The sequence below is a fragment of the Geotrypetes seraphini genome, chromosome 6 (assembly GCF_902459505.1).
Source record: "Geotrypetes seraphini chromosome 6, aGeoSer1.1, whole genome shotgun sequence".
NCBI classification, from domain to species: domain Eukaryota; kingdom Metazoa; phylum Chordata; class Amphibia; order Gymnophiona; family Dermophiidae; genus Geotrypetes; species Geotrypetes seraphini.
This window is the reverse complement of record NC_047089.1, coordinates 155280875-155299955: the sequence shown is the minus strand read 5'-3', so window position 1 is coordinate 155299955 and position 19081 is coordinate 155280875. Positions and strand designations below refer to the sequence as shown.

Here is a 19081-nt window from a genome sequence, read left to right as displayed (position 1 = left end):
GGCAGATTTCACGGGGTGCAATTGACAGGGCGGCATTGTCCTGCGTGCACTTGTCCGTGCGTTCAATTGTCAGGGTATATTCATCAGGGTGCAATTGTTGTGCGCAGATTTGTCAGTGTACCGCTTGGGTTGTGGCCCTCGAGGCCCGTGATTGCCCACCCCTGGTTAGAAAGTGGGAACTTGAAGTGGGAAGGGTATGAGCATAAGTGACCACGGGCTTGGGAATGGATGGAAGAGAAAGGGCTCTGGAATTAGATGGGAGAGCAGAGTGGGGGCTTGGGATTGGGTGGGAGTATTAGTGGGAGGTGATGTAATTAGACTGGGTTATGTGTAGGAGATGTGAGGGTGGGAGAGGGGGAGGGAAGAAGGAGGAGTGAAATCTAGCTATGAACGGAGAGCGAGGCAAAGAAAAGAGAGGGAGAACACAAGATGAAAAGGAAAGATTGATAGATCAGTGTCAGAGACAAGCATAGCGGAGAACATGAAGAAGAAAGATGAGCGAGAAGAAACGGAAAACATAAGAGAAACCCTGTCAAGGGTGTTAGGAGAAGATTGACGAGAAAAGCAGGGAACAAAGCCGGAATCAACATGATTAGAAAAATAAAATATCTAGAAAATGAAGGTATTTAAAAAACAATTTTATTTTCAGCTCAGTGTTTGGAGTATGTCAGCTGTCTTATATCTTTGCTCAGTATAGGAGAAAGGCATATCTCTGTGCTTTCTCCAGTGTCTCTCGGCATGATGGCTTCTTTGATTTCTTTTTCAGTCTGCGTATTTTTAGTTTCTAGTTTATGGTCACTTATTCCGTATTTGGTGAGGGCCTCTGTCTGGGTGACAGATGAGATGAGATGTGAAGTTTCCAGGGCTCTGGAGTTGGAGTCAGAAGCAATTTTTGGGCTGTGGAGTTGGGAGTTGGTGTCAGTGAAAATGTGCCGACTCCAGCTTCGACTCCTAATAGAGTTAAATTGTGTGCCATGCAAATATTATAATGTTTACATTTCTTAGTTCATAGATAATAATTTGATTAACCCATTTGTATCAGGATATGTTTTACTTTTATTTATTTAATTTTTTAGCCTGTCCTCCCAAAGGAGCTCAAAATGGGCTACAAATAGGTACAGCTCAGACAAATCAGGTCCTCAAGCATTTTCCCTATCTGGCTTGGTGGGCTCACAGTATATCTAATGTACCTGGGGCAATAAAGGCTTAAGTGACTTGCCCAGGGTCATAAGAAGAAATGTGGGATTTAAACTCGCAACCTCAGGGTGCTGAGGCTGTGGCTCTAACCACTACGCCACACTCTCTTCCAGCATATAAGCCCCCTTTTATCAAGCTGCGAAAGGGATTTTTTTTAAATCACCGACCACTGCAGTTAAAAGTCTGACACTCATAGGAATTCTATGAGCATTGGAGCTTTTACCGCAGCGGCTGTCGATTTAAAAAAACAAAACAAAAACAAAACAAACTCTAATGCGGCTTGATAAAAGGGGGCCATATTTTGATATCAAGTTCTTTGATGATTACAAAATATTTTTGGCTACTTATATTAGTGAAAGTGGCACCTAGAGAATGGCACGGGGGTCAAAGTTTGTTCTTGCCCCATCTCTGCGAGCTCTGACCCCATCCCCAACCCCGCAAACTCCCATTTACAGTAGATATATAAATAAAGGAGTCAGAGTCAAGACCAATTTGAAGACATTTTTATTCCGAGATGCTTTTGTCTGTTTTTAGTTCTACCTTTTTATTCTTCTCTCTTTTAATTTTTTTTTTTTTTTTTCTCTCCCTCCTAAATTCTCTCTCTTACTTACCCTACTTTTTCAATCTTTGCCTACCTTTTTCTCCTTTATTCCACCCTTTTCCCTATCATTTTTCTTTTTCAACTGATTCGTTTCAACTTATTTAGCCAACCGCTTTAATTAAAGCGATCCTACCCAATATGTTTTTCCCTACCCTCACTATCTCCCTCTCTTCTCCAGAATATGTAACTTTCCCCCCCTTCCCCTCATATCCTCACCTTCATGTTAGTCAAATTATGTCTTTAATGTTCACTCACCACATTTTATATTTTAAATTTTATCTTTGTTTTCCTCTGTATAAATTGTATTGTGAACCGGCCAGATACTTGGTGATGGTCGGTATATTAAAAAGTTAATAAACTTGAAACTTGAAACTAGCCTTGGGAATTTCTGTGTAAAAATTAATAGCAGTCTGGCTTCTTGTTTTCCAAACAGAATATGTACAGTGTCGCCTTTTCAGGGGTAAAGTTTATGTACTAGGGTACTAGTGTACTAGGGTATGACAGATTTCTGGAGTTCTGGAACAACCTCCCAACTAATATCAGGATGGAAACATTCTATAACAGATTCCCCCCCCCAAAAAAAAAAATTGTAAATTCTCTTCTTTGAAAGCATACACACACACCATAGAAAACTAACTCAAAATATTTAGGGCTCCTTTTACAAAAGTGCGCTAGGGCCTTAACGCGCGCAATAGCGCACATTAAATCCCCGAGCGCGCTAGCCCACTATCGCCTCCTTTTTAGGTAGATTTTCGGCTACCGCGCAGTCATTTTGTGCGCGCGCTAAAAACGCTCGCGCACCTTCGTAATAGGAGCCCTTAATAGCCCAACCTCTACTCAAGTGCGATACCAGTACAATCAAAGAATCTCCATTCTCTCCTATTCATAATTCTGTCCTTTTCAAACTACTATAATGTAGTACAGTATATTCTTTCTGTAATTTGAAATATTGTAAGCCGCTTTGAACCTATAGCGTGACTCAGAAATACCAGATTAGATTTTTGACAGGATATTGTATTTCATAGTGTGCTTGGCAGAGAAGGATGTTACTGAGATAACATCTGATTTTTTATTTTTTCATTCATATGTTTATTTTGTATAGGGACTTGTTAGGAGAATTTGTCAATACCCCTTGATGGAGCAATTTTATTTATTTTTTGACACAGAGTATATGATTATAGAAATGGAGGTACATCCTATATAGCCCCCATGTTGAAGAACTGGTTGACTGATGCGATTGAATAATTTGTTTGACCTTGCCACCTCCAGATCAAACAGAACAAAAGCTAAGATCTTTGCCAAGATACTTTAATCATCACTACCTAGGAAGTTATTCCCTGTTTTATGACTTCCCTCACCATATCTAACAGTCTTGCTTCAGGGGCCTCCTGGATCCTTTCATGAGCTGTGCATGCTAACTCTAGTGGTTGAATCATTTTAATATAGCTTTACTGGGTGGTTGAAACTGTCTGGGGATTTCTTCATTGAAGCAAAAGGCCTTTGAAATATTTTCTTCCGCTCAGGTATTATCTTGTCAGGCCTTTGAGGAAGGTTTTCGGGGGTGGGGGGTAAGGAAACTTAAGATCATGGACAGTTTATAGATTTTCCTATGCGAGAGGCATTCATCGATTTGAACTTTCTCTGCCTTCTAGGAAAGGAATTCAAGGAGTTTAGAATTTTAGCAGCTCTCTGGCGTTTAAATTTCCCCAACTATGGAATGAACCTCCCCTAATTTCGAGGTGACCAAGTTCCTTCCAACTCTTCCGTAAACTTCTAAAAACTTTTTTATTCGCTAAACATCTTGAAAACTAACTCTCTTGTATTTCAGTTTACTTTATTTTTAAATTTATTGTTAACCGCGTCGAGCTTCCTTTGGTTGAAGACTCGGTATATAAGGTTAAGTTTTAGTTTATTTTAGTTTAGAATCAGCATCATTTACTTTATGATGGTATATGTATGTATATGGGGTGTTTGTATATGTAAATAGGAACGGAGAAATTTTGAGCCTTCTTTCACACAGCCCAAGGGGGGAAAGCATTGGGTGCAGTGTAGATGGTGGCAAAGAATGTGCATTATGCATGTTTTATAAAATAGCTCAATCGGGTAGCAGAAAAAAATTAACAGTAGCAGGAAGAGCGTCCAAATAAATATTTATGCATCAAATATAGCAATAAAACATTCCCTTCGGTTCACTTACTCCCTCTTATACTAAGCCGCGGTAGAGGTTTCTACCACAGCCCGGAACACTAACCCCCTCTTCCACTAAACCGCGCTAGCGGTTTTAGCATGGGGAGCCGCGTTGAATGGCCCGCGCTGCTCCCGACGCTCATAGAGTTCCTATGAGTGTCGGGAGCATCGCGGGCCATTCAGCGCGGCTCTCTGCATTAAAAACTGCTAGTGCAGTTTGATAGAAGAGGCCCTAAATGCTCTGATACTCATAAAATTCCTATGAGTGTCGGAGCAGCGTTAGAGCATTTAGCATCCGGGCCACGATAGAAACTTCTACTATGGCTTAGTAAAAGAGGGCCTTAAGATCTTATCGATGTCAGATCTGTCGGAAAAATAGAGCAATTGAGCCCATATGCAAGTTCAAAGCTCTGGGGCAATCTCAATGTTCTTCACTGAACTGTGTTTTTATTTCTTTCTTGTGAACTTATTGAGATATTGAAAATGTAGTAATCAAAACTGTACAGGAATTTAAATTTCAAATGGTCAAATATAGAAGCTCAAAGCCTTAAAAAGGAGATGATGGCACCGACATGAATCCATGTTTTGCATGTGGCTGTTTCAAAGGCTTGTCTCCGAAAGGTCCTCATTCATGGTTCAATACAAATGCGGCATATACGTCACATTTGTATATTTATACCTGCTCTCATTCAGATGTAAAAATGCATGTGCGTGCATTCACCCTGATTTCTGCAGGTTTTCAGGGGTTATTTTGTAAAGAGGCATAAGCACCTAGTAGCCTCAGATGAGGCATCTATATGGACTTCATACTTGGATAAATTGTTATAGAATTACTGTACACATTAGAGATCCTGCAGGTATTAACAAAATAGGAATAGTTTTCTTAGTAAGAGACCTGTCTTCAAAGTGCATAGGTCATGAAACTTATTAAATAATTATTAGTTGAACTACAGTAATCGCCATGATTGTGAGTTGCTCCATTACTACACTGGATAATTTAGATCAGACTACCTTTGCTGATCTTAATTCAAAATTATTCACTTTAGCTGATTGGCTTTCCTCTGCAAAATTAAAACTCATTCCTGAAAAAACATAAGCTCTATTCCTACCTCAAACAGATCTCTCTAATCCCATTCCCCCAATCTCCATGCAGGTTCTCCAGTTTCATTCCAGCCCTCCCTTAAAATTCTTGGGCGGGTTGTGATGACACCTGTGCCTGGGACTTTAGTGTGGCATTCACTGCAGTAATCCTTGGAGTGCCCCTCTACTGTACTTAGGAATGCTCAGCTGTCTGAAAACCTGACTGGATTATGGCTCTTGAGGACCGGAGTTCCCTACCCCTGGTCTATATGCTGACAGCATACAGGGTTTTCATATTTTGGAGCAAGGGCGGAGGACTGCCTGTTATTTTCACTGTTGAGCTAGCTCTGAATATGTGCAAATAAGTTGATATTGAACCTGAGTAAGACAAAGATCTGCTCAAATTCTTTGGATGTTCTTTTTTGAATGAACAGCAAATCATCCACACAGATTTAGTTGAGAATTCTTTCTTTAAATTGCCTCTTTTGGCTAGGAATAGCTTATGGGGCTCATAATAAAAAAACTAAGACATCCCCAAAAATGTCTAAGTCAGCACTTGGACATCCAAGTGCCAATAATCAAAACCCGTTTCCTGGACATCTAGCAAGACTTTTCTCCTGCTATGCATCCAGAGTTCCAGGGGGCATGCTGGGGCATATTTTGGGCAGGGTTTGGGCGGGCTTAATTTGGACATCTTGCTGTGATAATCAAATCTTTTCTAAGACATCCTGGACGGAACTTAGATGTTCAGCGCTAGACTTGTTTTAAAACACCTAAGTGCCACAAAGAGACCAAAACTGACCAGATGACCACTGGATACCACACTCCTCCAGTGCTCAGTAACCCCCTCCAACCCTCCCCCCCCCCAAAAAAAAAAATCTGAATGAAAGAGTACATACCTTTCTCTAGAATAGCAGCACTTGGTATGGGAAAGCCTAGTAGAGCATCACACAGGTGTCTTAAGTAACTTGATGACTGGACTCGTGAATCATAAAGAGGAGGACCCAGGCCTATATGTCACTCTAACCACTATATTTATGGTGGAAAGTGTGAGCCCACTAAAAACCACCAAACTCCTACTCTACTGCCATATAGGTCCCACCCTTGAGGGCTATTGGAGTGGTAGACAAGTACATCTAGAGGCTTTCTTGACGTCTAGGAGTTTTTCTTGTGTCACCATGAAATCTTCCCCCCTTAAGTTTTAGTGGATGCCCTCTTGTTGCCGTGGGACCCATAAGAAAAAATAATTCTTCCTCCACTTCAATGCGACCAGTGATGATAGAAATATTCAAATACATTACAGGTCGCATTGAAGTGGAGGAAGAATTATTTTTTCTTACGGGTTCCACGGCAACAAGAGGGCATCCGCTAAAACTTAAGAGGGGAAGATTTCATGGTGACACCAGGAAATACTTCTTCACCAAATGGGTGATTGATCGATGGAATAAACTTCCACGCCAGGTGGTCGAGGCTAGCAGCGTACTCAACTTCAAAAATCGATGGGACAAACAGGTGGGGGTGCTACAGAGTTATGCATAAAAGATGGGTACACCAGGGAGGGAGGGTTCTTGAGTGGGCAGACTTGTTGGGCCGCCGGCCCTCTTCTGCCATCATATTCTATGTTTCTATGTTTCTTTATGAAACTTCATATTCAGTCAACTGTTATGAACCACTTTTATAAAATTATGGCTTATATGTAGACTTATCTTTTCTCGACTTTAGATATGTCTCGCAAGCACTCATTATGACAACAATCAACTGCAGCTCTGTTTATTTAGACCAGTGGTCTCAAACTCAAACCCTTTGCAGGGCCACATTTTGGATTTGTAGGTACTTGGAGGGCCGCAGAAAAAATAGTTAATGCCTTATTAAAGAAATGACAATTTTGCATGAGGTAAAACTCTTTATAGTTTATAAAACTTTCCTTTAACAGTTAAAAGGAAAGATATATAAACTATAAAGAGTTTTTCTATATAAACTATAAGTATTTTTTCTGCGGCCCTCCAAGTACTCTTTTTTTTTCTGCAGCACTCACATTTAAAGTTCAATATCTTTTCTTTCTCAAAACTGGCACATTTCAATCACTAAATTGAAAATAAAATCATTTTCCTACCTTTGTTTGGTAATTTCATCAGTCTCTGGTTGCACTTTATTCTTCTGACTGTGCATCCAATACTTCTTCCCTTCTTTCAGCCTCCTGTATGCTTCCTCTTCTCCAGACCTCATTCCCTCCCCCAACTTTTTCTTTCTTTCTCTGTCTGTCTTTCTCTGATTCCGTGCCCCATTTTTTGCTTTGTTTCTGGTTCCCTGTCCCCCCTCCTTCTTTCTTCCTTCCTCCGTGCCCCATTTTTTGCTTTTTTTTCTGGCTCCCTGTCCCCACCCCACCTTCTTTCTTTCTTTCTTCCTTCCTTCCTGCCCTCCCCCATGCCACCGTCACCGCGGAATAGGCTGCTGCTGCTGCTGCCGCTATCGGGAACAGGCCATCTCCCTGCTTCTCTTCTGCACAGGGCCGACCAACTCTCGCTGCCCGATGTCAATTCTAACGTTGGAAAGGACGTTCCGGGCAGCCAGGCAGCGATTGGCTAGCCAGAACGTCCTCTTGACGTCAGAATTGACATCGGGCCGCCAGAGTTGGTCGGCCCTGCAGGGAAGAGAACAGTGGACCGCCCCCCCCCCCTTGGTACGCCACTCGAGCAGCAGCGTGTCTGTCCGGCTCGTTCGTTCAAAGCCGTGGGTGGAGGCTCCTTGTGAGATCCACGCCTGCGTCTGAAGCCTCTCTGATGTTGTGACATCAGAGAGGCTTCCGATGCAGGAGTGGATAGCACAAGGAGCCGCCAACCCGCAGCTTTGAGCGAACGAGCCGGCTGCTGCTCCAAAAGGAAGAGAATGATGGCCTTCAGTCTGCGGGCCGCAAATAAAACCTGGAGAGCCACATGTGGCCCGTGGGCCGCGTGTTTAAGACCGCTGATTTAGACCTCCCTGCATCTTTTCTTAGAACATTGGTGCAGAAATCAAATGCGCATCTGCTTACAGGAGGCCAGCTGGCCAGGTATATTACTCTTAGTTTGCAGGTGATCCATTGGCCTACTTTCTATTGATGCTTTCAGTCTACAGTTTTAACTTTAATTTTCAAGGGATTACATTCTGTTGCACCAAAGTACTAGAAGTTTGCTACTAGCCTTTACGAGTGGGTGCTGAAAAGTCCTCAGCCCAATCAAGAAGAGAATGACATGAATATGATTGGATCAGTGATCTGAAACAATGTCAAAACATAGAATTTTGTTTCTGCAAATTGGCACTTAAGGAAATAACACTCTTTTCAGCTACAGTAGCAAAATAACGTTCAAAATTTAGGAAATTGGTTGGTTGGGCTGAGAAATTTTCAGCACGCCCTCGTATGTTCCCAAATGTACTGGAGACGTCTATTCGTTCTAAGCTGAGCAGGAGTCCTCCGTCTACAGTCCTGCATGTGAGGGATGCTGTTTCATTATCACATTTTCAGTAGTGAGGGACATAAGAACATAAAAATAGCCTTATTGGGTCAGACCAATGGTCCATCAAGTCCAGTAGCCCGTTCTCATGGTGGCCAATCCAGGTCACTAGTACCTTGCCAAAACCCAAGCTGTAGTAATATTCCATGCTACTGATACAGGGCAAGCAGTGGCTTCCCCCATGTCTTTCTCAATAACAGACTATGGACTTTTCCTCCAGGAACTTGACCAAACCTTTCTTAAAACCAGCTACGCCATCCGCTCTTCCCACATCTTCTGGCAACGCGTTCCAGAGCTTAACTATTCTCTGAGTGAAAAAAAATTTCCTCCAATTGATAAGCTCTGCAGGATTCCCGGGAACCTACCTTTCTCTAGCCATTGAAAACATAATATTGAAGTACCACTGCTCACTGCCAGCAATGCAGTTGGAGGACCTCTGCTCAGCTTAGAAGGAGCAGACAGACAGATAGACAAAGGCGATCTGGTCGACATTGTATATCTGGATTTTTAGAAGGCGTTCCACAAGGTTCCGCATGAACGACTACTTTGGAAAATTGCAAGCCATGGAATTGATGGTGAAATACTCACGTGGATTAAAAACTGGCTGGAGCATAGGAAACAGAGAGTGGGGGTAAATGGACAATACTCGGACTGGAAGAGCGTCACCAGTGGGGTGCCGCAGGGCTCGGTGCTTGGACCTGTGCTCTTCAACATCTTTATAAATGATCTGGACATAGGTACGACGAGTGAAGTGATTAAATTTGCGGATGATACGAAGTTATTCAGAGTAGTAAAGACGCAGGGGGATTGCGAAGATCTGCAACGTGACATAATCAAGCTCGAGGAATGGGCATCGACATGGCAAATGAAATTCAACGTGGATAAATGTAAAGTGATGAATGTCGGTAACAAAAATCTCATGCACGAATACAGGATGTCTGGGGCGATACATGGAGAGACCTCCCAGGAAAGGGACTGGGGAGTTCTGATCGGCAAGTCGATGAAGCCGTCCACACAATGTGCGGCGGCAGCACAAAGGGCAAACAGAATGCTAGGAATGATAAAGAAGGGGATCACGAACAGATCAGAGAAGGTTATCATGCCGCTGTACCGGGCCATGGTACGCCATCACCTGGAGTACTGCGTCCAGCACTGGTCGCCGTACATGAAGAAGGACACGGTACTACTCGAAAGGATCCAGAGAAGAGTGACTAAGATGGTTAAGGGGCTGGAGGAGCTGCCGTACAGCGAAAGATTAGAGAAACTGGGCCTCTTCTCCCTCGAACAGAGGAGATTGAGAGGGGACATGATCGAAACATTCAAGGTACTGAAGGGGGTAGACTTAGTAGATAAGGACAGGTTGTTCACCCTCTCCAAGGTAGGGAGAACAAGAGGGCACTCTCTAAAGTTGAAAGGGGATAGATTCCGAACAAACGTAAGGAAATTCTTCTTCACCCAGAGAGTGGTAGAAAGCTGGAATGCTCTTCCAGAGGCTGTTATAGGGGAAAACACCCTCCAAAGATTCAAGACAAAGTTAGACAAGTTTCTGCTGAACAAGAATGTGTGCTTGTAGGGCTAGTCTCAGTTAGGGTGCTGGTCTTAGACCAGAGGGCCACCGCGTGAGCGGACTGCTGGCATGATGGACCACTGGTCTGACTCAGCAGTGGCAATTCTTATGTTCTTATGACTGATGCTGGATCAACTACTATTACATAGAAACAAGATACTGGGCTTAATGGAATTTTAGTCTGGCCTAATATGGCTGTTCTTATGTTCTTGTAACACATTACTGGGATTTTTCAATCACTGCCCATCTTCTGGAATTCCCTTACTGTATATATTAGATTGAAGACTGACTTCCTTATTTCAGGGAGAAGATGAAGCTAATTTTTCCATTTTGTTGTAGTTCTTTATCCTAAGCAAGTTGATCTGACCTGTAATTACCTGCTCATTGGATAATGGCTGATTACTGATATTTGTATGTTTTGTATTTTCTTTTGTATTGTATATGTTGGTTTATTTTGGTTATTTGTATATTTCTGGAGTTTTATCTGATCTGCTCAGGGTTTTAGATGAGTGTAATATAAGCTGTCACACAACTAGAGGTCTATCAAAATGAAAATGCATGTTCCTTAATGTTAAGTATAAATGAAGGAAAAGACCTCAAAAATCCAAACCTTCTTACACTGTTTTGAAGTCTATTGGTTATAACTGGATCAAATTATCTTTCATTGATCAAAAAACCTTCACCATTTTTTAAACAATTTTTAATATTTTTTCTTTCTTATATCATTGTACCAAATTTTCAAAGAAATGTTATCAATATTTTGGCAGGCCGACAGTTTAGAAGACGTTATCCATCCAAACAGGAATCTGGAACAATACCCTAAGTGAACTGAATTCTCTGTCAAACCATACATTCAGAAAAGCACTAAAAACCCACTTATTCGACAAATTTGTTTAAACTTCCAAGCCCCAACTAACTCCACCTCTTACACGCTCCCTCTTCCTACTACTTGTGTATCTCGCTACTCAACTGCTTGTATGTTCCCACTTTAAACTAATGTTGTAACCTCACTGTAAACCTTTCTGCCTCTATTATTGTACACTGTCTTGAACTGAAAAGGTATGACGGGATATAAATAAAGCTATTATTATTATTGGAAAAATGAGCTAAATCGACACTCACCTTGAAGAAGCCTATAGGGCGAAATAGGACCCGTTGGAGATTAATAGCCACCACACTGACTGAGATAACACAGTGGAGAGTGCACTATCTTTGTCGTGGACCTAAGAAGGATGATGAAAGGGAAGATCAGTCCCTTGTTGTAGTTCTAGCAACCTGCATAGCAGAAATTTGCATACTAATGCTGTCTGCAGAAGAGGCATCGAGCCTGATTGTGGGTGAAATGTGTGTACTGTTTGTACATTGTTCTCACTTGACCTACTCCATAAATGTCCCCATTGCCCCGTACTGTTAAATATTTGCTGTTTAGAACTGCTGTTCTTTAATCTTTCCTATTTGATTGTGACTCAATAACCTGTGAAGGGCAATTCTATAACCTAGTCACCCAGATTTATGCATGCATTATACCAGGGGCGGGTAACTCCGGTCCTCGAGGGCTGGAATCCAATCGGGTTTTCAGGATTTCCCCAATGAATATGCATTGAAAGCAGTGAATGCAAATAGATCTCATAGATCCAACAAAGGAAATAGATCCAACAAAGGAAAACCAGGAAGAGCACAAAAGACACCAGAAAGAATGCCATCAAGAGGTCAAGAAAGCAAAGAGAGAATATGAGGAAAAACTGGCAGGAGAAGCAAGAAACTTCAAACCCTTCTTCAGGTATGTGAAAGGGAAACAACCAGCCAGAGAGGAAGTGGGACCACTGGACGACGGAGACAGGAAAGGAGCGATAAAGGAGGAAAAAGAGATAGCTGACAGGTTAAACAAATTCTTCTCGTCAGTCTTCACCAGAGAGGACACATCCAATATCCCAGAACCCGAGGTGATTATAAGCGGAGAACACGACGAAAGGCTGGTACAACTAGAAGTAAGCAAAGAGGATGTCCTCAGGCAGATAGACAGACTAAAGAGTGACAAATCACCGGGCCCGGACGGCATCCACCCAAGGGTACTAAAAAAACTGAGAAACGAAATAGCAGAGACACTTCGCCAAATATGTAACCTCTCCCTAAAAACTGGGGAGATCCCAGAGGACTGGAAAATAGCAAATGTCACGCCCATCTTTAAAAAGGGATCAAGGGGTGACCCGGGAAACTACAGGCCTGTGAGCTTGACCTCGGTTCCGGGAAAGATGATGGAAGCAATGGTAAAGGACACAATCTGCGAACACATAGAAAACAATGGACAACTGAAGGCGAGCCAGCATGGCTTCTGCCAGGGAAGGTCATGCCTCACGAACTTGCTGTACTTCTTTGAGGGAATAAACAGCCAGATGGATAAGGGGGAATCCATAGACATCATTTACCTTGACTTCCAAAAAGCCTTCGACAAGGTACCTCACGAACGGCTACTTAAAAAGCTGTGGAACCACGGGGTGCAAGGGGATATCCACCGATGGATCAAACACTGGTTGGCAGGCAGGAAACAGAGGGTTGGAGTAAAGGGCCAATACTCAGACTGGCAATGGGTCACGAGCGGAGTTCCACAGGGGTCGGTGCTGGGACCTCTACTGTTCAATATATTTATTAACGATCTGGAGACGGGGACAAAATGTGAGGTTATCAAATTTGCTGATGACACCAAACTCTGCAGCAGGGTTAGAAACACGGTAAATGATGTGAAGACCTGCAAAGGGACCTAACGAGACTGGAAGACTGGGCAAAAAAGTGGCAAATGAGTTTTAACGTAGAGAAATGCAAGGTCATGCATGTAGGGAAAAAGAACCCGATGTTCAGCTACAAAATGGAGGGAACACTGCTAGGGGTGAGTAGCCTTGAGAGGGACCTGGGGGTGATGGTCGACACATCACTGAAACCATCGGCGCAGTGTGCGACAGCCTCAAAGAAAGCAAACAGAATGCTGGGCATCATCAAAAAAGGTATCACAACCAGGATGAAAGAAGTCATCATGCCGCTGTATCGCGCAATGGTGCGCCCGCACCTGGAGTACTGTGTTCAATACTGGTCGCCGTACCTCAAGAAGGACATGGCGGTACTAGAGGGAGTGCAGAGGAGGGCGACTAAACTGATAAAAGGTATGGAAAATTTTTCATACGCTGACAGGTTAAAAATGCTGGGGCTGTTCTCCCTGGAGAAAAGGAGACTTAGAGGGGACATGATAGAAACCTTCAAAATCCTAAAGGGCATAGAGAAAGTGAATAGGGACAGATTCTTCAAACTGAGGGGAGCCACAAACACTAGGGGTCACTCGGAGAAATTGAAGGGGGACAGGTTTAGAACAAATGCTAGGAAGTTCTTTTTTACCCAGAGGATGGTGGACACATGGAACGCGCTTCCGGAGGATGTGATAGGCCAGAAATCTGTACAGAGGTTCAAGGAGGGTTTGGATAGGTTCCTGGAGGAAAAGGGGATAGAGGGGTACAGATAGAACTTGAGGTAGGTTATAGAAGTGGTCAGAAACCACTTCACAGGTCGCGGACCTGATGGGCCGCTGCGGGAGCGGACCGCTGGGCGAGATGGACCTCTGGTCTGACCCAGTGGAGGCAACTTCTTATGTTCTTATGTTCATGCATATTCATTGGGGAAATCCTGAAAACCCAACTGGATTCTGGCCCTTGAGGACCGGAGTTGCCCATGTTTGCATTATACAGTACATGCCAATGTTTAGAATATTAGTACTTATGTGTACAATTCCAAACTAAGTGCTACCAGGGTGCCTAAGCATTATTTTGCTAATAGAGCGAGTATTTGCAAGGAGAATATACACAGGGGTGGAGCATGGGTGGTACATGGACAGGTCTCCCACACAGTGGCATAGCGAGGATGGGAGGTTCCCAGGGTGGTGGTGACACACCCTCTTTTCCACCCCACCCACCCCCACCGCACACGTGTGTCCCTTCCCTTCCCCATACCTCTTTAACATCTCTAACTTGCTGTCCACGTCGGCCTCAGATAAACAGTCATAAGGGGCATGAAGTTACAAACAAGGAGTGCCTATCAACAGGGCCGTCGAGAGAAAATCCAGGCCCCCGGTACAAAGAAGGTGTGTGGGACCACAAAATTGAAATATAGAAATACATAGAAATTTATTGTATTACTATTGAGAATTTTGTTAGTAGTTCTAATGTTAGGACAATATTGCTATTGTCTTTCCACTAAGCGTCAAGCCGTTTATAGTCTTGAATCTCTCGATAACGTAGACAAAAAGGCTTGCAATGTCAGTGAGTCCTTTAGTCTACAATTACAGCATTTACAGGGAACTTTACCTGTGGAATTATTTCTTCCTTCGCTGTCCTGTAAAGTCTTCTTTGCAGTCCACGATGTATCAGCATGGCTTGTGTCCCATTTTCTTTTTCCTCCCGGGATTCGAAGGGAAAGCAAGGAGGAGTACCGTATTTTCACGCATATAACGCGCGCGTTATATGTGTTTTTACCTACCGCGCATACCCCTCGCGTGTTATACGCGTGAGCGTGGTATACAAAAGTTTTTCTACATAGTACCCACCCCGCCCGACGGCCGATTCACCCCCCCCAGCAGGACCGCTCGCACCCCCACCCCGAACGACCGCTCGCACGCGCTCCCATCCACACCCGCGATCGGAGCAAGAGGGAGCCCAAGCCCTCTTGCCCGGCCGACTCCCCGACAATATCGGGCCAGGAGGGAGCCCAAACCCTCCTGGCCACGGCGACCCCCTACCCCCACCCCGCACTACATTATGGGCAGGAGGGATCCCAGGCCCTCCTGCCCTCGACGCAAACCCCCCTCCCTCCAACGACCGCCCCCCCCCAAGAACCTCCGACCACCCCCCCAGCCGACCCGCGACCCCCCTGGCCGACCCCCACGACACCCCCACCCCCCTTCCCCGTACCTTTGGTAGTTGGCCGGACAGACGGGAGCCAAACCCGCCTGTCCAGCAGGCAGCCAACGACGGAATGAGGCCGGATTGGCCCATCCGTCCCAAAGCTCCGCCTACTGGTGGGGCCTAAGGCGCGTGGGCCAATCAGAATAGGCCCTGGAGCCTTAGGTCCCACCTGGGGGCGCGGCCTGAGGCACATGGGCCCAACCCGACCATGTGCCTCAGGCCGTGCCCCCAGGTGGGACCTAAGGCTCCAGGGCCTATTCTGATTGGCCCACGCGCCTTAGGCCCCACCAGTAGGCGGAGCTTTGGGACGGATGGGCCAATCCGGCCTCATTCCGTCGTTGGCTGCCTGCCAGACAGGCGGGTTTGGCTCCCGTCTGTCCGGCCAACTACCAAAGGTACGGGGAAGGGGGGTGGGGGTGTCGTGGGGGTCGGCCAGGGGGGGCGCGGGTCGGCTGGGGGGGGCGGTCGGGGGGTCTTGGGGGGGGCGGTCGTTGGAGGGAGGGGGGTTTGCGTCGAGGGCAGGAGGGCCTGGGATCCCTCCTGCCCGTAATGTAGTGCGGGGTGGGGGTAGGGGGTCGCCGTGGCCAGGAGGGTTTGGGCTCCCTTCTGGCCCGATATTGTCGGGGAGTCGGCGGTCCTTCGGGGTGGGGGTGCGAGTGGTCCTGCCGGGGGGGGGGGGCAGGGCAGGGCGGGTAAACGGAGAGTCAGGACAGCGCACGGAGAGTCGGGGAGGGCGAAAGGAGAGTCGGGGTGGCCAGAGGAGAGTCGGGGCGGGCGAAAGGACAGTCGGGCAGCATGCGCGTTATACCCGTGAGCGCGGTATACAAAAGTTTTTATACATAATATCGTGGTTTCTGCGCGCTATACCCGTGTGCGCATTATACACGGGTGCGCGTTATCTGCGTGAAAATACGGTAATCCGAGCAATAAGTTTGCAGCTAGGAATGAACACTTGTTAGTCACTTTCACAAGTTTTTGTTCGTCGAATCTTGAATGCATCGTATTATGTCACTGTATTTTATCATTGTCGTGGCCTTCTATTGCTTCGCGCTCACTCAACGCTTTGCGATCTTATACGTGAAAGTTCTCGCACCGTTCTTTGTCATAGTTTGTATGGACATCTCCTTCTCTAGACAATGACACATTTCGGTTTTCATGATGTTTCTTGGGCTTCATTGAGTCCCCTTGAGCTTCATAGGCCCTGGAGTGATGTACCGGCTGTACCCCCCTCACCTCGGGCCTGCCTGTCAATCTATTTATCTGCACGACATTGAGAAAATGATTTCCCTACATATTTAAATATTCTTACTAAAGAGGTTTGAAAGTACCTATCAGTTGTAGGTTACTTTTTCAGGGTTCTTAAACAGTATAGAATGTCATCAATCCTCAGGATGCCTCCATGGTTCTTGTGTATTAAACCCCCTTTTACAAAACCGCAAAAGCGTTTTTTAGCACGGGCCAATGCACTGAATGCTTTGCGCTGCTCCCAACACTCATAGAGTTCCTAAGAGCATCGGGAGCAGCGCAGAGCATTCAGCGTGCCGGCCTGCGCTAAAAACTGCTTCTGCAGTTTTGTAAAAAGATGGGGGAGGGGGGGTAAAGTCACAGGCATCTTCCAGTTCACTGAATTCTACTGCTCCACTCGAAACTTGCATACTTTGGCTTGTATTTCAATTCAGCGATTATGCTGTTCTTGTAATATGAATCTGCGTTGTTAACAGAATACAAATATTTGCAAAAAGAACAGGATATTCTGTGGCATCTTCAAAGTTTCTTCTCATTTCACAAAACTGTCGCAACACCAAAGATTTGCCTTGCAATAAGCGCAGATATGAACAACAATATAGCGTGGTTCTTTGCAAGACAATGAGTACTGTATACTACACAACCACACAACTTCCAGATACTTACAGTACATTAGGGAATAAAACCCAAACAAAGCGACTAAGTATAAAAGTTATAGCCATCTAGTATTAGAAAATACCCTAGACCTCTTCTTTTTTTTTTTTTTTTTTTTTACCTCAAATGGCTTTTCTTACACCAAAGAATACCATTTTCCTTTCTCATCTTGAATTAAAAATGATGGTTTTAAAATTACCCCCCGGTAATGTACTTTTATCTTGTGCTTATGTGGATGCTGGTAGGACGGGCATCTTTCCTCCTTCCCTTGTGGAAGAAATCCAGTATTAAGGGTCCAACTGTCACCAGCACCAGCTTTGTACACCTGAGTTGACAGCAGCTATTTGTCTCTCTCTTTCATTCTCATCCTCTCAATTTTCCGTCGCTTTGATCAACCCAGTGTCAGTAAGCTAAATTACGTTTGCTCTAATTTTTCTCCCCTTCTTTTTCTTTGACTCTAACACTGAACTTTTGTTGTGGGAAACTTTCTGCTCGCAGTCAAGACTTGCTGTGGAGGAATGATAATTGCTAGGGAATGAGCCCAAACAGCTTGACTGACAGGATTTAAGCTGCAGGCTTGTGGTGTCACAAGGCTGGTGAGCCATTTCGACAAGTCACTATTTATGCCATGAAGTGTTCTGTACTATTCATATCATGGTTCAATTAATGAAGAATATGCTAAGACCAGACACTTGGAATGCCTCCAAAGTAACCAACCTCTGGTAGGTAGAACCTTTGGCCAGTTTTGGCACAATTTAGTTACTGTCAAGGGATTTTATTTTTTTGCATTTTTACACTCTTGATTGCATTCTTTCCACAGGAAAGAAAGAGTTTAGTCTAGGGTTGTTTTGTTCAGGATGTGGAAAAGAGGGCAAATAGGGTACAAAAGTGTAGGGCAGGGGGAGAAATTATCTATTTGGGTTTCAGTTACTTTAGCTATAATTTGCAGTTCCAGTTACTTGTTTAAACTAGCCCAGTTGTTAGACAGAGTTTGTATCGGTGAGCTTACTGCCTTGACTTGACACCGCTTGGCGTTAAAGGATGTGCAGTCTTTGGTGGTAGCTGATTTAGTGGAGTGGCTCTGGTTTGTAGATCTCCGTTGCAAAGGAGTGTAAAACAAAGTACAGTATGTCAAAAAATAAATCTGCCTCTCTTCTCCCCCTGCGTTCCCCCCCCCCCTTTACAAATACACATGCATATTAACAGTACATTTGCTATTAATTTGCAAAACTACCAAACTGTTGCTTCTTTGCTTTGCAACCAAGGGATGGAGAGCAAATAGTGTTTTTTGAAATCGCAGGGCTGAAGAGAGGTCACCAGGAGCAGAACATGGGAGCCAAATCCATTCCCAAGCTATCTGAAATAAAAAGACTTACGTGCATAGGAGCCAACTTTTTTAAATCCAAGTTTATTTAACACTTGATATACCGCAATGGAAATACATCTATGCGGTTTACATATGAAACTAAATAAAAACTTATAAGTAAAATAAAAAATGTTTAAGGTAGAACTACGATGTCTATAGGAAAGATAAGAAAACGAAGAGATTGTAGAGTTAAAAGCTGATTTTGCGCTCCTTATTCCTGACTGGTTTCTGTAAAGCTCCTTATCTCATTTTACCAATCATTGATTAAATGCGTCAGTGAATAGGAAAGTTTTTAATAATGTTTTAAAGCGTTCAAGATTTTGTTCCATTCGAATGTAATTTGGGAGAGCATTCCAGAGTTGGGGGCCAATGACTGCAAAAGAACGATCTCTAGTGGATGAATGCACAATTTGCCCAATTGATGGGATTACTAAGAGGTTTCGCTGTAAAGAATGAAGTGTACATATTGATGAATAAGGTATTAGATAATTATCTAAGTATGGTGATGAGCCGAATGGAAATTACCTCTCTCTGGACACAGTCAAGGGCTTTGTTCAATATTGTGGGTGCTCAAGCCCCCAGAGCACCCACAGAGCTGGCTCCTTTGCTTACACACACAAGCAGCTGGTCTAATATTTGATAACAACTTTTCCATCTAAAGCACCATCTGCTAGCAACCAGATGTTCCAGCATGAAATCCTGTAGGGTTGATACTGTCTGTCCTTTTTAGCGAGATAAAAGATTTCCATT

At 44.2% G+C, this 19081-nt stretch overlaps 1 protein-coding gene across 1 annotated transcript in view; it reads left to right on the top strand.

The window, feature by feature from the left end:
- Nucleotides 1-504: 504 nt before the first annotated feature.
- EDAR (ectodysplasin A receptor) overlaps nucleotides 505-19081 on the top strand; it is a 122709-nt gene continuing 104132 nt past the window's right edge. The window contains exon 1 of the mRNA XM_033947493.1: nucleotides 505-622. Within this exon, the coding sequence (XP_033803384.1) occupies nucleotides 589-622 (34 nt within the window). The 5' untranslated portion in view covers nucleotides 505-588. The remainder of the gene's footprint in view (nucleotides 623-19081) is intronic.